The sequence below is a fragment of the Narcine bancroftii genome, chromosome 7, assembly GCF_036971445.1.
Source record: "Narcine bancroftii isolate sNarBan1 chromosome 7, sNarBan1.hap1, whole genome shotgun sequence".
NCBI classification, from domain to species: Eukaryota; Metazoa; Chordata; class Chondrichthyes; order Torpediniformes; family Narcinidae; genus Narcine; species Narcine bancroftii.
In genome coordinates, this window is record NC_091475.1 from 30,025,615 (window position 1) to 30,045,061 (window position 19,447).

A 19,447-nucleotide genomic window follows, 5' to 3' on the forward strand; every position below is an offset into this window, starting at 1 on the left:
AGATAATCTGCACTGCCCTAGGAGAGCAGCAGCAATCATAAAGGATCCACACCATCCTCCACAACACCCAGGACATGCTGTCCTCACTGCCACCATTAGACTCCTGAACAACATTCAGACTCATTTAAGACTTTTACTTTGCATATTATTAATTACTGAATATTTATTGTTTTCTGTATTTGCATAGTCAATTTGTTTACATTTTCTTTGTTTACATTTCTCTCTTTTGTATATACGTTTCTTTTTCTTGAGTTGTTTACATACACTACTGATAAGTAGAAATTCTGTCTGGTCTGAAGGAAAAGAATCTCAGACTGAAGTCATGCATTTGAACTTGAACGGTCCTGGATCAATAGAAGAACTTTTAATCAAGTCAGGTTTTAAGATCAACTTAAGCAACTTGTGATCTCTGTTAATACTTCACTGAGGTATTCAAGGATTGTTTCAGGTGAGATTTTAAAAGCTTTCTGTATGGCCATTCAAGGAGGAAATCAAGAAAATTCTCAAACAAGTTAAAAGATTGCTGTCCATCTTAGTTTGTCATTCAATGACAACAATCCAAAGCAACAGAAAAATATTACTGCAATTTAGAATAGGAGTAGGATTAAGCAGAAATTTCTGAATGCATATTGTCTTCTCCAGTGGCACCAAAAAGGGAAACCCAAGGGTTGGGTTCTCGATTTAAAGTGATGATTAGCGACAAGATTTGGAAAACATCTCCAGTATTTTTTGAGGCTAGGACACGTCCAGAGCATGTGAATAAAGGAAGCCAAACCTCTCCTACATTTGTGTAAATACGAGATCATTTTACTTTGGACATATGACCCCTATGCACAACTTAAAAAATTGAATCCCAAACCCTCAATCGACAGTGAAAAGTTTAAGTCCTGTTCCCAGGCAGTTTTGATTTTATCAAGAAAGTCTTAAACCTGCCAACTTAGCATAGATAACAGATATTAAACCTTTATGTGAGGTTGCAAATAAAGAAACAGATCAAGAGTATTCATACCCGGTATCCCAGGGAAGTTTGGTAACTGAGAGTCGAGAAAGTGTCTGATTTGCAGATATCTGAAAAAATGAATATATGGCACGTTGAATTTTTCAGAAAGTTGTTCAAATAATGCAAAACTGTTATTGATAAAAATATATTTAAAATGCTCAATACCCATTCTATACTATTCTTGAAATGAAGAATCATGTAAAGAAGGTTGGAAGAGATGACTGGATAGAATTGGACTTGAAAGAGAAAAACCATGAAAACCAAAACGTTTTCTGAACTGAGCCCACTCACAACAGTATGCCTGATAACCGGATTATCAATTGATTTATTTAAGGAAAGAGAGAGTGAGTGAGTATCTAAAATATGCTGGAATGGAAAATTTTTTAAACAGAATTCAACACCATTACTACCCATAATGGACAGTCAACTTGGTTATGAAAGAAAAACCAAAATTTTAAGGTTGCGAATACTGTGAAAATTAGGCAGCGCCATGCCTCCATTGCTTTTAGAATTTTGAAGAGATGTTTACCCTTCCATATACATAAAAGATATAACAGAATCTAATGAGTAAAAAAAATTAGTTCAACTCCAATCAAATGTTGCACTCTGTCCTTCACCTCTCTTTTGGCTGGCATGTGGTATTAATAAAATGGAGGGATGCTGCCCCGCCTATCTACGCTCAGTGGCTGAGTGATATTATGAATTGTTCAGTTCAGTTAGTAATACAACAAAAAGTTTCAAATAGTGCAGGGGCCTTTTCGTGATTTATTTTCAGAACCTTAGTTAAACTAATGACTATTTTCTTCACTCATTTTTTGTCTTTTCCTTTTTTTTTCTTCTCTAAATATAAAACCCAACTTCCAGCAACTTACTGTCTTACTCCATGACAAATTACACTTTTAAATATAGAATTAAATGTTTATAGACAAGGTTAAAGAGGTGTGGGCTTTTTGGGATAAAATTACAAAGATGTGCTTTTATAACATGGATGTGCTCTTTAAGTTTAACAATTTTGTTGTGTTCTTTAATTTTTGACATGTGTACTCTCCAAATTTTCTGTATCTGCTTTGTTTATTTTTATAAAATTCAATAAAAATATTATTAAAAGAACACATATTGCAAATCTTCCCTTAAAAGCACATTAAGTGATATGGGTGGATTATGCACAAAAGCCATGATCTTAATAAATTGCAAGGCTCTAAGGTCTAACTCCAGTTTCTATTTTTTAAGTTCAGGTTACAATTTAACACTGAATGTTTAATTAATGCAAACTCGCAGAAATATGGCATTTGGGTCACCTGATCAATCCAACAAGGGGTACAATTCTTTTGGATTTAAAACGGCCAAAGTAATAAAGATGCACTGTCAAAGATTTAATACTAATTTTCCACTCTCCAAAAAGGACTACCTCTCTCTAACAGCTATTGGAACATTCTGTTAAATCATCAGTGTCTAAAAAATGTTTGTTTTACATGTAATAGCTGATTGTGTTAAGTATTAGTATCATCGTAGCTGAGAAATCAGTATGCTAAATATTGCATATTAACTTTTTAACATCTAATTGAGCCAACACAAAAATTTGGAAAGCCTTGGGTTGCTGAATGTGGATTTCCAATACTCAATAAGTAATCTCAAAGAGTAGTCAGGAAACCATCTGATTCCCTATTAGTTAAATGACAGTTTAGATCTGGTTAATGAAGTGGTTCTCAACCTTTTTCGTTCCACTCCCATACCTCTTAAGTAATCTCTATACCATCGATGCTCTGTGATTAGTAAGGGATTGCTTAAGGTGGTATGTGAGTGGGAAGGGAAGGTTGAGAACCACTGCTCTAGACCGAATTGTTACTGAATTATTTTGCTTGAGAAAAATTGTCATTGGCCCATTTCCTTTGGAGTTATGAAGCCATGCACATAACGAGTCAATCAGGTACAATTAAAATAGTGGCTTTCAAACTTTTTCTTTCCACTCACACACCACCTTAAGCAATCCCTTACTAATTACTAGAAGCATAAAAGAGTTGTAGACAAGGGAGGCAAAATAAAAGAAATGGTCATGAAAACCAAATAGAAAAGAAAAATTACTTCACAAAGCAACAAACTATAGGAAAAAGACCACATGACAATTTCAAATGAATGAAAGGTAACTGAGTTGAAAGTGCAGATGAAGTGGAAGAGGCCATGAACATTTTGAATGTATGTAACAAATGGAAAGTTTTAACCATTAACCAAGGATTAAATATACTATTCTTTGAAGCACAAAGCCACTTAGTAACATCAAACAAAAATGTCTCTTGTACATGATTTCTTTGACTCCAAGGTGATCCATCTGTACAGAATTTTATAGTTCAAATATGATAGACTTTGCCACTCGAGGTAGAGAAGGCAGAGACCAGTTCTCCCATTGTGGACTTTAAAATGCTTCATGATTCATCCAGCCCAAGGCATTCTGCTGATTTCACTGCAATCCAGATGGATTTCAATAATTTCCTTTCACAAGCCAATTGTATCATTAACTTTCTTTCAAATCTACGAAGTTCACAATCTACAAAGTTAGCTAACTGTTCAGGTGGTCTCCTTTCATATTTTACTTCATCTACTGATTATTCTTCACTGCACTTTTTAAGATATGAGTAAAATTGCCAGTTTTCCCTTTTAATGGCCAACAAACAATTCCCAAGATAATTCAATTTTAAGACATCTGTTTAGTTTTGATTTACCTGAAAAACCAGTAACTAAATCAAAATTCAAGCTTCTCACTGAAGTACATACAGTGTTATACTTGGAAATTGAGCAGAACAATGGTAGATAAAATTTAATTCTGTTAAGTTTATAAATTGATGCACTTTGAGAGGATGACTAAAGCTTGGACATACACAATAAATTATGTATTTATGCAATGAGCTGCGGGAATATTCAGAACAGAGGGATCTTGATGTACAAGGTGGCAGCACATGTAGATAAGGTGGTTAAGGAGGCTTGCTTTCATTAACTGGGGCAAAGAAAACAATAGCAGTTAAATTGTTATACAACCTAATATCTAAAAATTGCATGAGAAAAATAAACTTACCTTCAAACTAAGTTCCATAGTTATTCTGTGCCTTCCGGTGCCATTATTCAAGACAGTAATGACAGGGTACCATAGCAGCACATCAACTTCTCTTCATGCATTTTCCCAAGAATCACTGGGAAAATAACCATTCCTTACCTTGTTAATCTAGAGGTGTTCATAGTTGAGCAAAATGGACCACATAATGGTATCAAGCAAAGTTACATTCAATGCCAACTAATAACAGTGACAGCAAGTCCTTGGGTCAGCAATGAAGGAGATAGGATAAAATCAAAGTACTGCTGATCATCTCCTCAGTTATCCTTGTTAAAATGCACATGAAAATATTAAACAATACTAAGCTCAGATCTATTGTTTGCAAGTGTAGGGTTATACAAAGAATAGTGACACTGACAATATATCAGCTATCGCATACATAATGTATAAAGACAGGAGAGGGAAAAAAATAAAAGTTCTTCACCACAAACAGAATTAAATGAAATTGTAAACAATTACATTCAGGAGCTTAACATTTCAACTACTGCAATAGTCATATTAATCCTCCTACAATTTTTAGACAAGGGACAGGGCAGAGAAACAGATCATTCAGCTCAACCAGTTCACGATGACATTTAATCAACTCTCCACTCGCCTTTCCTGATAGAAATCTTATAGCATAATCCTCTTTTGTTTCCTCTTATATACTTGTCTGGCCATAACTGGAATGCATTTTAAATGTACCTCTTAATTCACCTCAACCACCCCCAATAGTAGCAATTTACATTTTTCATTACTTTCTGGTTAGGGGTAATTTCTCAATTTGCAATTGGATTTTTCGTAGACTACTTCACATTGATATCCTCTAGCTTTGCTTTCCCCCACAATTGGAAACATGCTCCCTGTATCTCTCTCCGTTGTATCCTTCTATACCTGATTTCATCCTTATAAATTCACCCATATGTAAACATGACAACCATATTGTACCATTCTTTGATGTCAACTTTAATCCCTGCATTTTGTTTTGGTTTGCTTAGAAATTTTAGGAACTATTTATTAGTGTTGAAGAGCAGACTTCTTTGACCATACTAAAAAATGCTCAATTCACTGCAATTTGATTCTCCAGGTTTCCACCTGCTTGGAAAATCAAACTTACAAACAAATGAAATGACAGACAAAATGTTCACTGTGTCAATAATTCAATTTCTTTATTGTTGCTAGGGGGAGTTTAGTTGTAAGTATATCTCTGTGCACAAAAAAATACCAAGTGAAAGGTCACAGTGCGACTGTAGTTTCAGAATTCAATGTCATGGCCAAATCCAAAGCCAACCACATTGGCATGGAACTCTGCACAGTCAATTTTTTTTTAAATAAGAACACAGGACAAAATGTTCCTTTTAATTCATGTTCTTTTCTTGAATTCAGCAAAATAATTTCTATAAAATAAAACTGCAAAATATTTAAATATAATAGGATGGGTTGAATCTGTTTTGCAGGGGTATTTGGTTTGAGACAAATTCCAAAAAAATACACATTCAAGTTACCGATTTTTTTTTAAATACAGTATTTACTGATTATTTCCTCAAAATCCATAAACAAAAGGCTACTTTTGGAATTGAGTGAGAATCTTGCAAGAATCATGACTAACCAGCAGTTCTTCCTTAAAATTACAACCCTGCTTATATCTGAATTAGGATGACAGGATGGGCAAGGAGCTAAGACAATTTCCTGCTATCAAGTAGAATTGTGACTGCAATTAGCGAGCTGTCCCTACAGTGGCTGTCATGTACATCTTGATTTAATTCTACTTTACTGGTTTGCAGTAGGAGGGAAGTTTAGAAGTTAATCTAAGCTCTACCAAGGAAATAAAACAAGCGCACCATGGACTGTCTATTGTGCTCCAGGCATCCTGGCATAGCAATTGTTGCATATATTTTTTCCTTTAAATTCCTATAATTCAAAACTAATTATCCTTTTTCCCACCCAAAGACTGCCAAATATTAGATCTGAATATATGTGCAATTGAAAGCCACTTATACTCGCATTTTTCTCCAACTGAACCATCAAGGTGTAACAGAAAAAAAAAGCTCTGAGCAGAGCATTTTTTTTTGCTCAGGGGTTTAAAAAAACTGCTGTCATTAGGATCATCTTTCATTGGCTACACTAATCTGATGTGAAGCCATGCTAAATGTTACAGCATAACTAGAGCTCCAAAATGATTCAACTGAGATCAGAATGAAAAAAGGCAATGAAAATGAGTTCCAGAGCAACAATACATCACCATTGTCCCACATCAACCAAATGACCAAATGTTAAAAAGTCACCATCAAATAACCCAAAGTAAAAGCAACTCCGGTGGCATGAGTTCACATGTTTTTTTCCTGTCTGGTTGACATGGCCATGTATTTTGAAAATAATCTGATCCACTCTGCCATTGGGCAGATTACCCTCAAAACTGAGTACAGCTGTTAAAGCAAAGATTAGATTTGTGTGTTTTGTAGGTCTGCAACACTCCTCAAGCAAATCTGCATTGCTGAGGATTTAACAGTCAAACATTAATATACTATATACACCTTGCCATTTATACATTAGCATCAGGCCATTTATTACAAAACACTATACACTTTTCCACTGCAGGCAGGTTATATGTCAACAGCATTGCTCTGCAGGGCAGACAGTGAATAGACTCTTCCCACTCCAGGTCGGACAGTATTTTTTTTAAAAAGGTATTTGTTTCACTGGTGTAGACGAACCCAGAGAAGTAAACTGTAAGGCCTGGGCATGTGCTTGAGCCAGTGTCTTTATCAGGTACATTGGAGAATTGAATGTGTTAATCCTTTGTCTGCGATGCAGGAATGTCTTCACTGCCTTCCCAATTTTCTTGTGCTCGTTGACCAGTTCGTTGAGGGTTGTTCATATGATGTGCCACTGGACCTGTGTATGGCTGACCATGCACATGGTTATTCTGCTAATAAAAAAAAAATAGAAGCAGAACAAAATTAAGGCATACAACTCCGTCCAAATTTACAAAGTAAAACACAGATTATGTTTAATTGCAGTTAGATAAGAGTACCGCAATGATACAGGATGTATTTAAATTTACACATCAATTGAAAAGGTGGCAGGCAGTCTTTGCTGGACAGTTGGGAAAAGGGAAACAGCAGCAAATCACCACCTCACTGGTAATAAGGGAAATGGAAATGGAAATAGAGAGCTTGAATAAATTTGAACTATACTTGCTGTATTTAAACACAATAACAGCAAATGAATTAAATTCTTGAAATACAAGGCACATTGCCTACTCTATCTCATGGAAACAAACATTTGGGTAAATCAATCAAAAGAATAAGATAAATTACTTGGACGAGGATTGCTCCCAAAGTTTTGAGGTTTGAACACAATCTAGACTGAGGCTTCACTGCATTATCGGAATGTAAGATTTTTTTCAAGATGGTTTTATCTGGATGACGTGCCATCCAAGAATGGTACTGGAGAACGACTGCACATCTCGAAGAAACTGGGAATTTAAGAACTCTAAGTCATTGAAGTAATAACTTTAGGCTACTGTCATCATATGTAGTGCAGCCAGTAAAGTTGCTGCATCACAAAAGCAGAGACCCAGTTTCAAAACTGATCTCCAGCACTGTCCAAATGAGTTTGCAACTTCTCCATTTGACCATGTGGATTTCCTGCAGGTCCTCTGACTTCCTCTCATATAATGACGCACATGTAGAAGGTAAAGCAGCCATTGTAAACTGTGCAGATAAGTGGTAGAATCTTTTTAGGGGCAACGTGAATGGAAAGTGCAGGACAACTCTGACTATCCAAAATCAGATTCTCTGAAATCCTCAGTTAATCAAATTTTTTCGGAGCTGAACTGACTGGGAATGTCGGGCTTCCGTTCGCAGCAGCAGCGGACCTTGGGCTCCCAGCGGTGGCAGCGTGGACATTGGGCTCCTGGTGGCAGCACGGACCTCAAGCTCCCTGGCAGGATTGGGACTCTCGGGCTCCTGGGATGAACAAGGATCTTGGTGGGGAAGTGTCTGTGATGGCAGCATTATTTTTTTAAGTGATAATTCATAATTATTTCAATGCTTAAAAAGCCTTACCTTGTTGTTTGTTGTTGTTTCAACACTGTTACAAGCAATTTGTTGTTGCTAATGGGTTATTTTTTAAAAAATGACCAATTCTCCGAAAAAAACATTTATCCGAAATAGGCCCAGTCCCAACCATTTCAGATAATTGGAGTTGTACTATAATTGATGAGAATGTGTTGGGAAATAACATGGGTGAGGATAAGATTCATGCACATCCTTGGATGGAGATTGCTCAAGGGAGGAACTATTTGAGGTTTCATTTCTTTGTCCAGGCAGCAGCTGTGCTTGATGGTCAACACAGAATTAGTGTGTGAGAGGGCTTTTTCTCTGCTGCATCTATCTCTCTACAACTCTAAAACCTTCAAGTACAATTAGAATAAGAAAGTGCCATACAAATATGTCATTGCTTTATATGCCAAAACAGCCTTCTTTCAGCAGACCCATGGACTGCTGACCAATTACTGTTTTCTTGGCAAGTTCAGTAGCAAAATATAACAAATAGGGAAGCAAAACATAGAACATTTACCTGTTGATACTGAGAGTTTGGTGAATGTGGGTATAAAGGAGCATCTTCTGGTGGGGATGAATCATGATCATCTGGTGCATCTTGATCATCTGGCTCCTGCAACATCAACACGTTGACTTTGAAAGTAAGAAGCAAACTTGACATCACACATTTACAGGCCCAGCAAAAAATAAATGTAGATGGAGAGAAAAAGAAAAGCACATTTTAAAAGTGTAGAATGATGAATAAGCCATCAGGGTCATGGAATAAAGGATTGCACAAATCCTCCAACTGAAGGAGGGTGGGGTTAAACAGGCAAATTGTAAGGCAGGCTTACTTTTACAGTCTGAAAATATAAAGCAGCAAGATGAAAAGATCCTACAATGTTTAATGCCATACCTCTTCAGGACACAGCTCACATGCTTTTGCAAGAGTCATCCTGGCACTGTGTGATCTCTCAAGAAAGTAACCATTTGAGGTTTCATTACTTTGTACTGGTGGTGACCAATTGTTGTAGGTGTACTGAGGATTTGCAGCATATGGCCTCCGTTCCAGCTCATCACCAAGCCACTCCACTGCCCACGTCCATTTTCGTTTCAAGTCTCCATTACTCTGCAGAAGCATTTCAGTAAATTCCATGTTTAAACAGTTTCCATCTACAATGGTTACTGTCAATTCAAAAGGACTTCATTGTTGAGCATCTTTTCATTTTCTAAGGTTGTCAAAGTAATGATGTAAAACTTTTTATTTCTGTAAATGTGATGAAATATATGATGCAAGGCTTGCTTGACAATAAGGGAGTAAGATAAAGTGGCTTGACCACCTCTCCAATCTGCTCCACATTCATAAAAAATATGACTAACTGATCTAATCCTACATCATCCTCAATTTCTTAACATTTCAAGAGTATTTAGCTCGTCTTCTCCTCACTGGAATAAAAAACTTCACTTTGTCCCCTCACTTAACCTGTTAATAGCCCTTTGAGACACTGCATAAACTTAACTTTTTAAACACAGAAGGTGATGAAGCTACTCTTGAGACTACAAAGACGAAATTAAAATTTAAGATAATTCTTTGTTATGTATGTACTATTAAAATAAATGATCTGATGCCAGCCTTTTACTTGCTTCAGGAAGGATGTGGGATAATGCCTATCATGATCTTCTAAATTTCCTTGTGCAATATTGAAACACTGGCAAAGATAGTGTCAATATAGTATTGAGTTTTTTTTCCACTTCCATCTTAATTTAATTGTAATAATGTAATTTAATTGACTGTACTTTCAGTTGTACGAAAGTGGGGAGAATAAATAGACGGTATGTTACATGAATGTTAAAAAATTATATAGTCTGAATTTTTACAGGTCTATAAAAATTAAAATAAAATATTCAAACTAAAAACATATACAGAAGATAGTGTCAGGGTTAGTTGCGTTAGTTCTCCAAAGTGGAACAATATAAATTACTTTAAAAAAAAATTTAATGTAACCCTTGCTAACATGGGATGAACTCGCAAACTCCTTACAGACACCACCTGATTTGAACCCAGGCTCTGTAATAGCATTGCATTGACCGCTATATTAACCATAGCACCCATAATGAATTTGTGGAATGGAGTACTGCCATTGTTATAGAAGCTTCGGGTTAATGCCTTTATAAAGATATTGAGAAGGAATAGACATGTTGCAATGTATACTTAAAAAAAGTTATCAACAGGATTATGGGGATGCAGTTATTTGTGCAGAAGTAGCTATGATAAAAACAGAATAATTTAATTAAAATTTATTTCCCAAGTATTTTGTACTTTCCAGCAAGAATTAGTTTAGAGGAGGATCTCAAGTCTGGTTGGCTTAACAGTCACATGCTTTTCAATGTAATTCATTAATACTCCCCACAATCAGTAAAAAAAAAATTGAATTTTATTTTAAAAATTAGGATTTTTGTTCTTTGAAACACCCCATGCAATTCTTGTATCATGAAAAGTTCAAGCAATATTCTCCAGTATGATTGAACTTCATATAGTCACTTGTAGCAAGGTTTGTTAAGTTAAATTGTAAAGTTTTAAGTGAAGGAGAAGGGGAACCAGGGTTTATGGGTGCTAAGTTTTGAAAACAGTATAACAGATTGAGAATGTTGTAGACAATTCTGGGTTTATCAGTGGAGTGATAGAGTATAAACTCACAAGTGCTGCGTTCAATGCATGTGCCCCTGTATAGGAAGGATGCAAGATATTAGAAAGGAAGAGATTAAGAAAAATGGTTCATTGAAAAAGGGACGACAATTATAAGGATAGATCCTAATGCTGGAACTGTTTACTTTTGAGAAGAGGAAACAAGGGAAGATATACAAATTTAAAAGAGAGAAATTTTTCCACTTTCATAACACAGATGAAACCCCTCCAGAAAAAAGAATATTTTTACTTCAAATTACTACAGTATTTCTTCTTACAAGCTATTCAATTACCAGCATTTTTCCTATAAACAAGAATATGATTTTATTCCTGGGCTACAGGATGGAAGGGACATTATTAGCAAGATTAAGACTGACCAAAATTCTACAGATAGCTCATATCGTGCAGTTAGAACCTTATTTAGAAAACAGATTTACCTGGAGAATCTGGTAGGCCACAGGACAGGAGCTGAAGAGTGCAACCATGCATTTAATACATTGATAGGCTCTTTTCTGATAATGGTTTTTAGAGCGCTGGATGGTGTCAAAAAGTCCATCTCTGTCATCAGGAATTCCCTTTAGAGCATTATGAATCCTGTGAGGGGAAAAAAAAATGCAAATCAAATTTCTGTCAGAGAAGAGGTTCAAGATTTAAAAAGTATTTGCTGGAAGAACTCAGCAGGTCAGACAGGTAGAAATTATCAATATTTTTGGTTGAGACTCTCAAAACTATGTAAAAGGGTAAAATTACTTTTGGTGAAAGAAGCTGGGGAAGAAGCTCAGAGATGATAAAACAGAAGGTGTAAGAGGCAGAGACAAGTAGAGGCAGAGATCACTAGGTAGGGGATTGAGGGAAAGAAAAGTTAGAGAGAAAAATAAGTATGAATATCTAAAGAGATGGAAACAATGGAACCAGATGACAATGGATGAGGCTGAAGACAGATATATCTATGTGGGAATGAAAGGATTTTAAATGATAGACCACAGGAAACTCAAGTTTAGAATTACAGAGGGTAGGTGATTTAGATTAAGGATGCTTGACATGATCCAACCATATGTTCTTTACACAAATTTTTATATAATAGTCTATTAACAAATTCTTACAAATCCATGGCATAATCAACACTTTTAAAGTTAAGTGGATAAGGACAATCCATGTGAAAATATGCTGCAGGAACACCATATTGGTAATGTAAAAGAACATTAAGAGCAGTGGTTCTCAACCTTTTTCTTTCCACTCACATACCATTTTAAGTATTCCCTATTTCAAAGGTGCTCTGTGATGAGTAAGGGATTGCTTAAGGTGGTATGTGAGTGGAAAGAAAAGTTTGAAAACCAGTGTTTTAATTTTACCTAATTGACTCGTTATGTGCACCGTTTCATAACTCCAAAGGAAATGGTCCAATGATAATTTTTCTCAAGCAAAATATTTCAGTAACAATTAAGTCTAGAGCAGTGATTCTCACCCTTTCCTTTCCAGAGCACTGATGGCATAGGGATTTCTTAAAGTGGTACGTGAGTGGAAAGAAAATGGTGGAGAACAACTGACTTAAGAGCAAGGTTTCATACACATTTTCCCATTGAAATAAATTCCCATTAATTAGCACTTCTGCTAATAGCACACTAATAATGAATTACCAAGAACCTGACTAATGAAAAAACTTAACTAGAAGCCTATTTTAATGATATAACATACTGATAACAATTAAAACATACTGATAACAATTAACAAGCACAATATAGTAATGAACAACTGTAACAGTAATATTGGTCAATTTGTGACAGAATATTTAGAGGTGGTTTGGGAGAAATTGATGGAGCAGCTTGCACACACACGCTTTAATACACAGAATTTTTGCAGGACTTTTGCAGAGTGCTTTTTCCAGAAAGAGCAACCAAGTTGCAGAATCCAGCTGGCCTGGGGGAGCATGTGATATTTGCAGGCACAGGGAGAACAGATTTGCTCTCAGAGAGGAGAGACACAGAAATCAGTTCCAGAGGGACAAGCTGGCAAACTTTGGAAGGCTGCCTGGTCAAAAGAGAAGACTGGCGGTCTGAAAGAAAGAGGATCATCTGGAGAACCCTGAAGGGGGCAAGTTTCATCAGCAAGACTGATTGAGAAGGAATCAGTTGCGGATGTCCTGGAAAAGGAATCTCTCTCTGAAAACCAGCAAGAACCTTCCTAAGTGGTAAACAAAGTCTGGTGAACTTTGTTAATGCTAACTTCTGTGCACAGTGCAAGAATTATCTGCAACCAGTGAGATTGGACTGTGATCCAAAGAACTTTTCTAATCTTAAATAGACATTACACACAACTGGGCTTAGAATTAGAGGGGGGGATTAAGTAAGTTAGGTAGGTTAAGTAAGTTGATAGTAATAAGTTAAAGTTTAATTCAATTATAATTAAAAATGACTTTTAAGTAACTCTGTGTTATGGTGCATATTTATTGCTGCTGGTTTTGGGGTCCTCTGGACTCCGTTACACAAAACACGTTAGGAAGAATGCCATGATTATATTTCCATTTAGAGAATCTGTTTATATCTGTTATCCATATTTTTAAAATGGACATCATCAGGCAAAGCCCTTCCCACCATCAAGAATATCTGCAGGGAACAGCAGAAATCATCAATGATCCACACCACTCTGCACATGTTCTGTTCTCGCTGCTGCTATCAGGAAATAGGTCACACAAGACTTGCACCATCAGGTTCAGAAACAGTTGCTACCTTTCCACTATCAGATTCCTCAACAACTAACTCAATCAGGGACTCATTTAAGGAGCCTTATGAAAATATAAGATGTTCCACAAGTGGCTCAAATTTAAACTTTCCCAATTTTTGGGTTTTTTTTTTAAATAAATTTTTTTCACAGCTTCTAATGCGAATCTCAATCAGTTTCTTTGTGATTCTTGTGATTATGCATTCCTTTTTATTTTTACTGCAAGTTTTTTTCCCTAAAGGAGCCTGAAGAGAACACCCATGACACAAAAACAGCTTCTTTCCCTCCTCCATCAGATTTCTGAATGGATAAAGATGCAACTCACTTTCTCTCTTCTTTTGCTCCAATTAATTTATTTTATTGATAAAAATGTAATTTATAGCAATTTTTGCACCTGCAATGCTGCAACAAAACAAATTTGGTGACACCTGTTCATGTCAATAACCTCAATCTGAAAAATAGAAATAATAAATATTCAGTTATCCTCGTACAAAAATAAGTAACAGCAATAGTGCAGACAGTCTTTTTGGTATTGCAGCATTCCCTGATTTGGGGGAAGTTCAAGAGCCTGATAACTGTTCTTGAACCTAGAGGTGATGGCCTTCAGGCTTCTTTCTGTACCTTCTGCCTGAAAGTAGCAGTGAGAAGAGATTGTGACCAGGGTGATGGGGTCCTTTGTGATGTTGGCTGTTTTCTTGAGGCAGCTCCTCACATACATGCATTCAATGGATGGGAAGTTGTGATGGAGATGGCTGTGTTTATTACTTTCTGGAGCTTTCTGTGTTCCTGAGCAATTGAATTCCAAAATCAAACTATGATGAAACCTCTCAGTATACTTTCCACTGTAGAAGTTTGATTGAGTATTTGGCAACATGCTAAATCTCCTTTTACTTCTTAGAAAGGAGGCGTTCTTGAATTTCTTCACAGTACCCAGGATATGCTAGCTCCAGGAGAGATCTTATGAAGCACAGACTCCCAGAATCTTGAAGATTCTAACCCTCTCTACCTCCATCCCATCAATAAGAGGTGTGTAGTCCATTGCCCTCCTCTTCCTAAAAGTAACTATCAGTTCCTTGGTCTTGGTGATATTGAGAGCAAGATTGTTGATCTGGCACCACTGGATTGTAATAAATTCGCAGAGCCTGGATTGAACAATAGTAGATGCACTTTAACGATCATTAATCATCAGGAGATAAAACAAAACTAGCTGGATTTTTTTTCTCATTATTTATCCTGCACTGATCCAAGTGTATGAACTTTGAGTGAATTAAAAACAGGATTTAGATATAATGACCAAAAACTAAATGAGGTTCAAGTAAAAGCATATTTTAGTCAGACATCGCTCAATGTGAATTGATTAACTCTTTTCCATGGCAACATCATGTCTTTAACTAAGGGAATTACTGAAGGGAGATGCAAATCAACTTCATTCAGACGTTACATACTCATATACAACTGTAAAGTAGCATAATATGTTTTGGAATACTATTTTAAGACAGTTTGCTCCAAATGTTCATGACTCATTGTACATTCAGTGAAACTCACCTGTGAGTTTGCCACGAGTCTTCTATAAGCAAGATTTGCAACAGAAGATCTAAGTAGGGCCTAAGTTCATAGGTATAGGAATATGCCACCTAGGAAAAAAAGTTAAACATCAAATCTGGAATAGTCATAAATAAAGTGATTGCATCTACCTGAAGTCTGACCATCAATTTAAAGTCTTAGTTTGATATAAAAACTTTTTCGAACTATTAAGTTCTGTATAAAATGCAGCATTATTTAATAATAAGATATTTTTATTTCTCAAAAGGAGGTAACAACACACACTTATTTCTCTCCTGAAGCAAAGGAGAAAACAGCCCATCTGGATCAACTTTGTGATACATCTAGTTTCTCAAAAGCTTTAACAAGGTCACCTTTTCATTCTTCTGCACACCACTGAGCTTAGATCAATCTTATTCAAATTACCAAGGAGTCCTTTCTTCACAGGAATTAATCTAAAGAATCAAGAATAGCCTTCTAGACCAACATCTCAAGAGTGCTCCCAATGTGGTTTCATTAAAATGCTCTAAAACATTTCTTGCAATATAAAAAAAAAAATTTGCTTTCCTCGCCCTTCAAAAACATAGCAGGACGTAGGTTAATAGGGAGTAAATTGGGTGGCACGGACTCGTAAGGCTGGATGGGCCTGTTACAGTGCTGCATGTCTAATTTCTTGCTGAAACTATATTTTAATCTTCAATCATGCATGTCCTCTGCAATCCAACAGTTTTCAATATTTCTTTTAAAAAGGTGGTGACTTAACTTTTCCAATTTATATCCCAAATTCCCCTATTTAGTTCCTGGTGCCAAATTGCTAAATTTAAGACATACTCCTCTTTTCGCTGACATTTGATTTTTTTCCCCTTTGATCTAATACCATTTTAGCTTTTCTTGTTTGGTACAGCTAGATCATTTTTTGGTTGAGTTTTCCCCATCTCAAAAGGAAAATGCAAATAATTTCCAAATGTCACATCATTTTGTCATTTTTTAAAATATTATCTGCTCCCCTGCATTTTTACGACAGTGTATTTCCTTTCTCTTCACTCAGTTGAACAGAAAAATGTTTATTCTGACAATGTTGGCAAGCAGTTAATGAAATCACTGATATAAAATACCCTCAACCCAAGATGCTACTGTTTTATTCAGGAGAGCTCTGTGTGATATTTCAGCAGGTCCCTTGGGAAAAAAAAATCACTATTTATCCTGTATCTACCTGCAAATCACATTCTTAAAAAACATTTTTCTTGTTAAAGTCATTCATTCTAAAAAGTCTTATCTCAACCCAATTAAATTATTTTAAGTGCCCTGTGACTCTATCTATCCTAACAGTATGCATTATTTTCATGATAATTGATAGCTGTTTAACTATTTAATAATTCACAATTTCTCTCTCCCTCCTTTCTATCTTTACAATTTTTACATTTCAATCTGCTGGGATTGTTCCTCTAATCTGAAACTGCAAAATGGGAGTTTCCACAAAATGGTTGAAAAGCTTATCAGTTTTTAATTTATGATCCACCAAATCGTAAAAATAACACAACCAAATTCTTCTAGTAAAGAAAAAAGGAAATAAAAATAAATTTGACCAATAGCCCAAACAGCTGCCAAATTTCAATTCAAATCTAGCAATTATTGAAAACAGTAAAACAGAATTAGAGTTTATGGGATTGGAGAAAGGAAAATAACTGAAGGTTTCTGCTCCCAATGTTATCCAAAGAGAACTACTGTAAAGTATGGATTAACAGTGGATGTTTTCTTTTGCAGGATCAAACTTGGCTGATCGGCTGGAAGAAAAATTGTACACATTACCAAAATTGCTGTTTAGTGTTTCAAAATTAGTGATGTGGGCAAAGCATTTTCCACAGCCAGTTATCACTTTCAATGAAGATGAGGATTTAGAAAAATAGCAAAATCAAAACATAACTATTTGTTCAAAAGTGTAGGAAATTAATGATATTTGCAAGAAGACGTTGTTCAGAATTATCCTTCAAGTAATTATACAACATGCAGAGCCACCTAAGACTACTCCACAACATTGCCATAAACCAATCATACTTCTGGTATAAATATTACCTCTCTAATCAATAAAGCCAAATTTTATGAAATTAAATTTGTGCATATTCCTGAAATATACATTTTACTCTAGCACATTATAACTTCTCAGGCTAATAGAGGAACAGATGAAATTCTTCTGAAAAATTAATATAACAAAAGGAAATTTTTGAAGATTTTAAACAGCCAACACTGTGATAATTGTAAGTACTGTTACTTTCCAAATACAATCCAAATATTTTGCAAGTGGTTAGTAAAGGACTCTACTCTGTCACAAGTAAATGTGCTTTGGTTAGTGATCACAGCAAAATGATGCAAGAGGACGTCCAATGAGAGCATAATTTTAACATTTGCACAACATAGACACCTCATACAAGTGCATTTTTACAGCCAGATTTCAGAAAACAATCTTGATGCATAACAGTGATAAGACTATAGCAAGTAGATCAAAATGCTCCTGTCAATTTTTTAATCCATACCGTTTAGTAAAGTGTAGTTGAAGACCATTTCCCTTATTGCCTTGATGTATTACTGCTAATTATACGCACCTGGAGCACATCAACCTTGCTAATACATTTCATGTACTTGCACATGATAAATCCATCTTAGATCTTCTAATCTTAATTAGGTCTTGTCTACAAAAACTTTCTTTCCTGTTCTGGTGTTTTAGGCTTCATAAGAAACATGGTCAACCGGTGCGGACTCGAAAGGCCGATATGGCCTGTACCCGCGCCGTAAATGGTTATATGGTTATATGTATTTGAAGATTCTTGAGGCATATTTAGTTTGCATGCATAACTTTGTTTATCTAAGTAGTAGTTTTCATACTGAAGTTTTCCCCTTCGCTAAAAGAAAAAAAACTGAACCTCAAATGTGCCCTGAGCACCAGTGAAACCATGCATTTGCAAGAAAATAACTTCAGGAAAGCAGATAAAGAGTGGCAATGGTAGCAGAACGAGGAAAGGAAGAAATTAATTCAGTATAATTAAAATTAATTGAATTTTCAAGAAATATTTGGACATAATTAAATCACTTTTCAGTTGGATCATAGAAAATTATTGATTTTCCCAAACACAACAACATGATCTCTCTATCCACTGGAAGGGATTTATGTGCAGACATTTGTATTTGGGAAACACTTCTAAAACATTTAATACACATTTTTTTATCACATACAAATCTGGTTGTCACAAATTAATAGTTTCCCATTGAGTGCTAGCCCCGAACTATCAACTTTTGCCTTATCACCCCCCAACCCCAGATGCTATCTGAAATAGAAGAATTCTTCTTTCAGCATTTTACTTTGGCTATTTATATCTTTATTAATTTTAAATAATCCTCAACTTCAACCCTCCCAATCCATCAAAACAATATTTTCAGACCTGCCAGAGGAGTTCACTAAGTACAGTGGAAGAAAATTGTGGATTCTCCCAGCAACAAAAGCGAAGCAGTTTGATGGTCTCTTCAGAATTGCTGCAGTCCTCAATAATCTTTTTCACATAACTAGTTCGTACAAACAGGATATCTGCCACACTCTGCTGGATTGGCATTATAGGCTGGGACAAATTGGGATCACCATAAGGATTTGACAGGGGCGAATTTCCTAAGAGAAAAAAAAAGTTTCTTGTTACTTGCCTGACTTCATAAACAAGGAAAAATGGCTTCATTTCATTGTAGAAACTATTTCCTTCCTATGAAGTAATCCAAATTCTCTTCCAGTCCAGAAGAGAGTAAAGACTGAGGAATGTATCAATAAAATGTTCACCTTCTTCTGTGACACCACTAAAAAGCTTTCAGTCAGGCAAACCCGTCTATTACACAGGGTAGGGGAACCTGAAATTCAAGGACATGATTTAAGGTAATAGAAAAGATTTGAGAGAGGTTGGAGCACGATGCCAGAGGAAGTGAGAGAGGCGTGGACAAGTGTAATACTTAGAAGACATTTGGAATGGTAAATGGACAGGAAAAATTTAGAAGAATATGGGAAGTCCATCAAATATAGGCCAATGGGACAACTTGGACAAGTTCAGCCAGGGTCCTTTTTTTGAAATTTTAAAATTAAAATTTAAAACACTTAGATGTACAGCACAAGCCTGTGCCACATAAATGCCCCAATTAATCTATAACTTCTGTAAGTTTTGAAGGGTTGGAGAAAACCATGGCAGACACAAGGAGAATATTCAAACTCCTTACAGACAATGCTAGATTCAAACCGTGCCGCCCTGTAGAACTCTTGGACTCTATGTTCTTTGCAAGACATATGGGTAGTATATCAAATATCAAGAAAATGCCATCTGTTATTTACGTTAACCACATTTCAT

At 35.8% G+C, this 19,447-nt stretch overlaps 1 protein-coding gene across 10 annotated transcripts in view; it reads right to left on the minus strand.

The window, feature by feature from the left end:
• Nucleotides 1–5,225: 5,225 nt before the first annotated feature.
• The window catches only part of usp9 (ubiquitin specific peptidase 9), a 263,780-nt gene continuing 249,558 nt past the window's right edge, over nucleotides 5,226–19,447 (minus strand). For 7 of the 10 annotated variants that reach the window (XM_069889325.1, XM_069889328.1, XM_069889329.1 and 4 more), the window contains 6 exons: nucleotides 18,509–18,729; nucleotides 15,078–15,166; nucleotides 11,252–11,408; nucleotides 9,045–9,257; nucleotides 8,667–8,762; nucleotides 5,226–7,011 (listed from right to left, as the gene is read on the minus strand). In XM_069889325.1, coding sequence (XP_069745426.1) covers nucleotides 6,874–7,011; nucleotides 8,667–8,762; nucleotides 9,045–9,257; nucleotides 11,252–11,408; nucleotides 15,078–15,166; nucleotides 18,509–18,729 — 914 coding nt within the window. In that variant the 3' untranslated portion in view covers nucleotides 5,226–6,873. The remainder of the gene's footprint in view (nucleotides 7,012–8,666; nucleotides 8,763–9,044; nucleotides 9,258–11,251; nucleotides 11,409–15,077; nucleotides 15,167–18,508; nucleotides 18,730–19,447) is intronic. The other 3 variants (XM_069889327.1, XM_069889332.1, XM_069889330.1) reach the window with 1 other exon arrangement.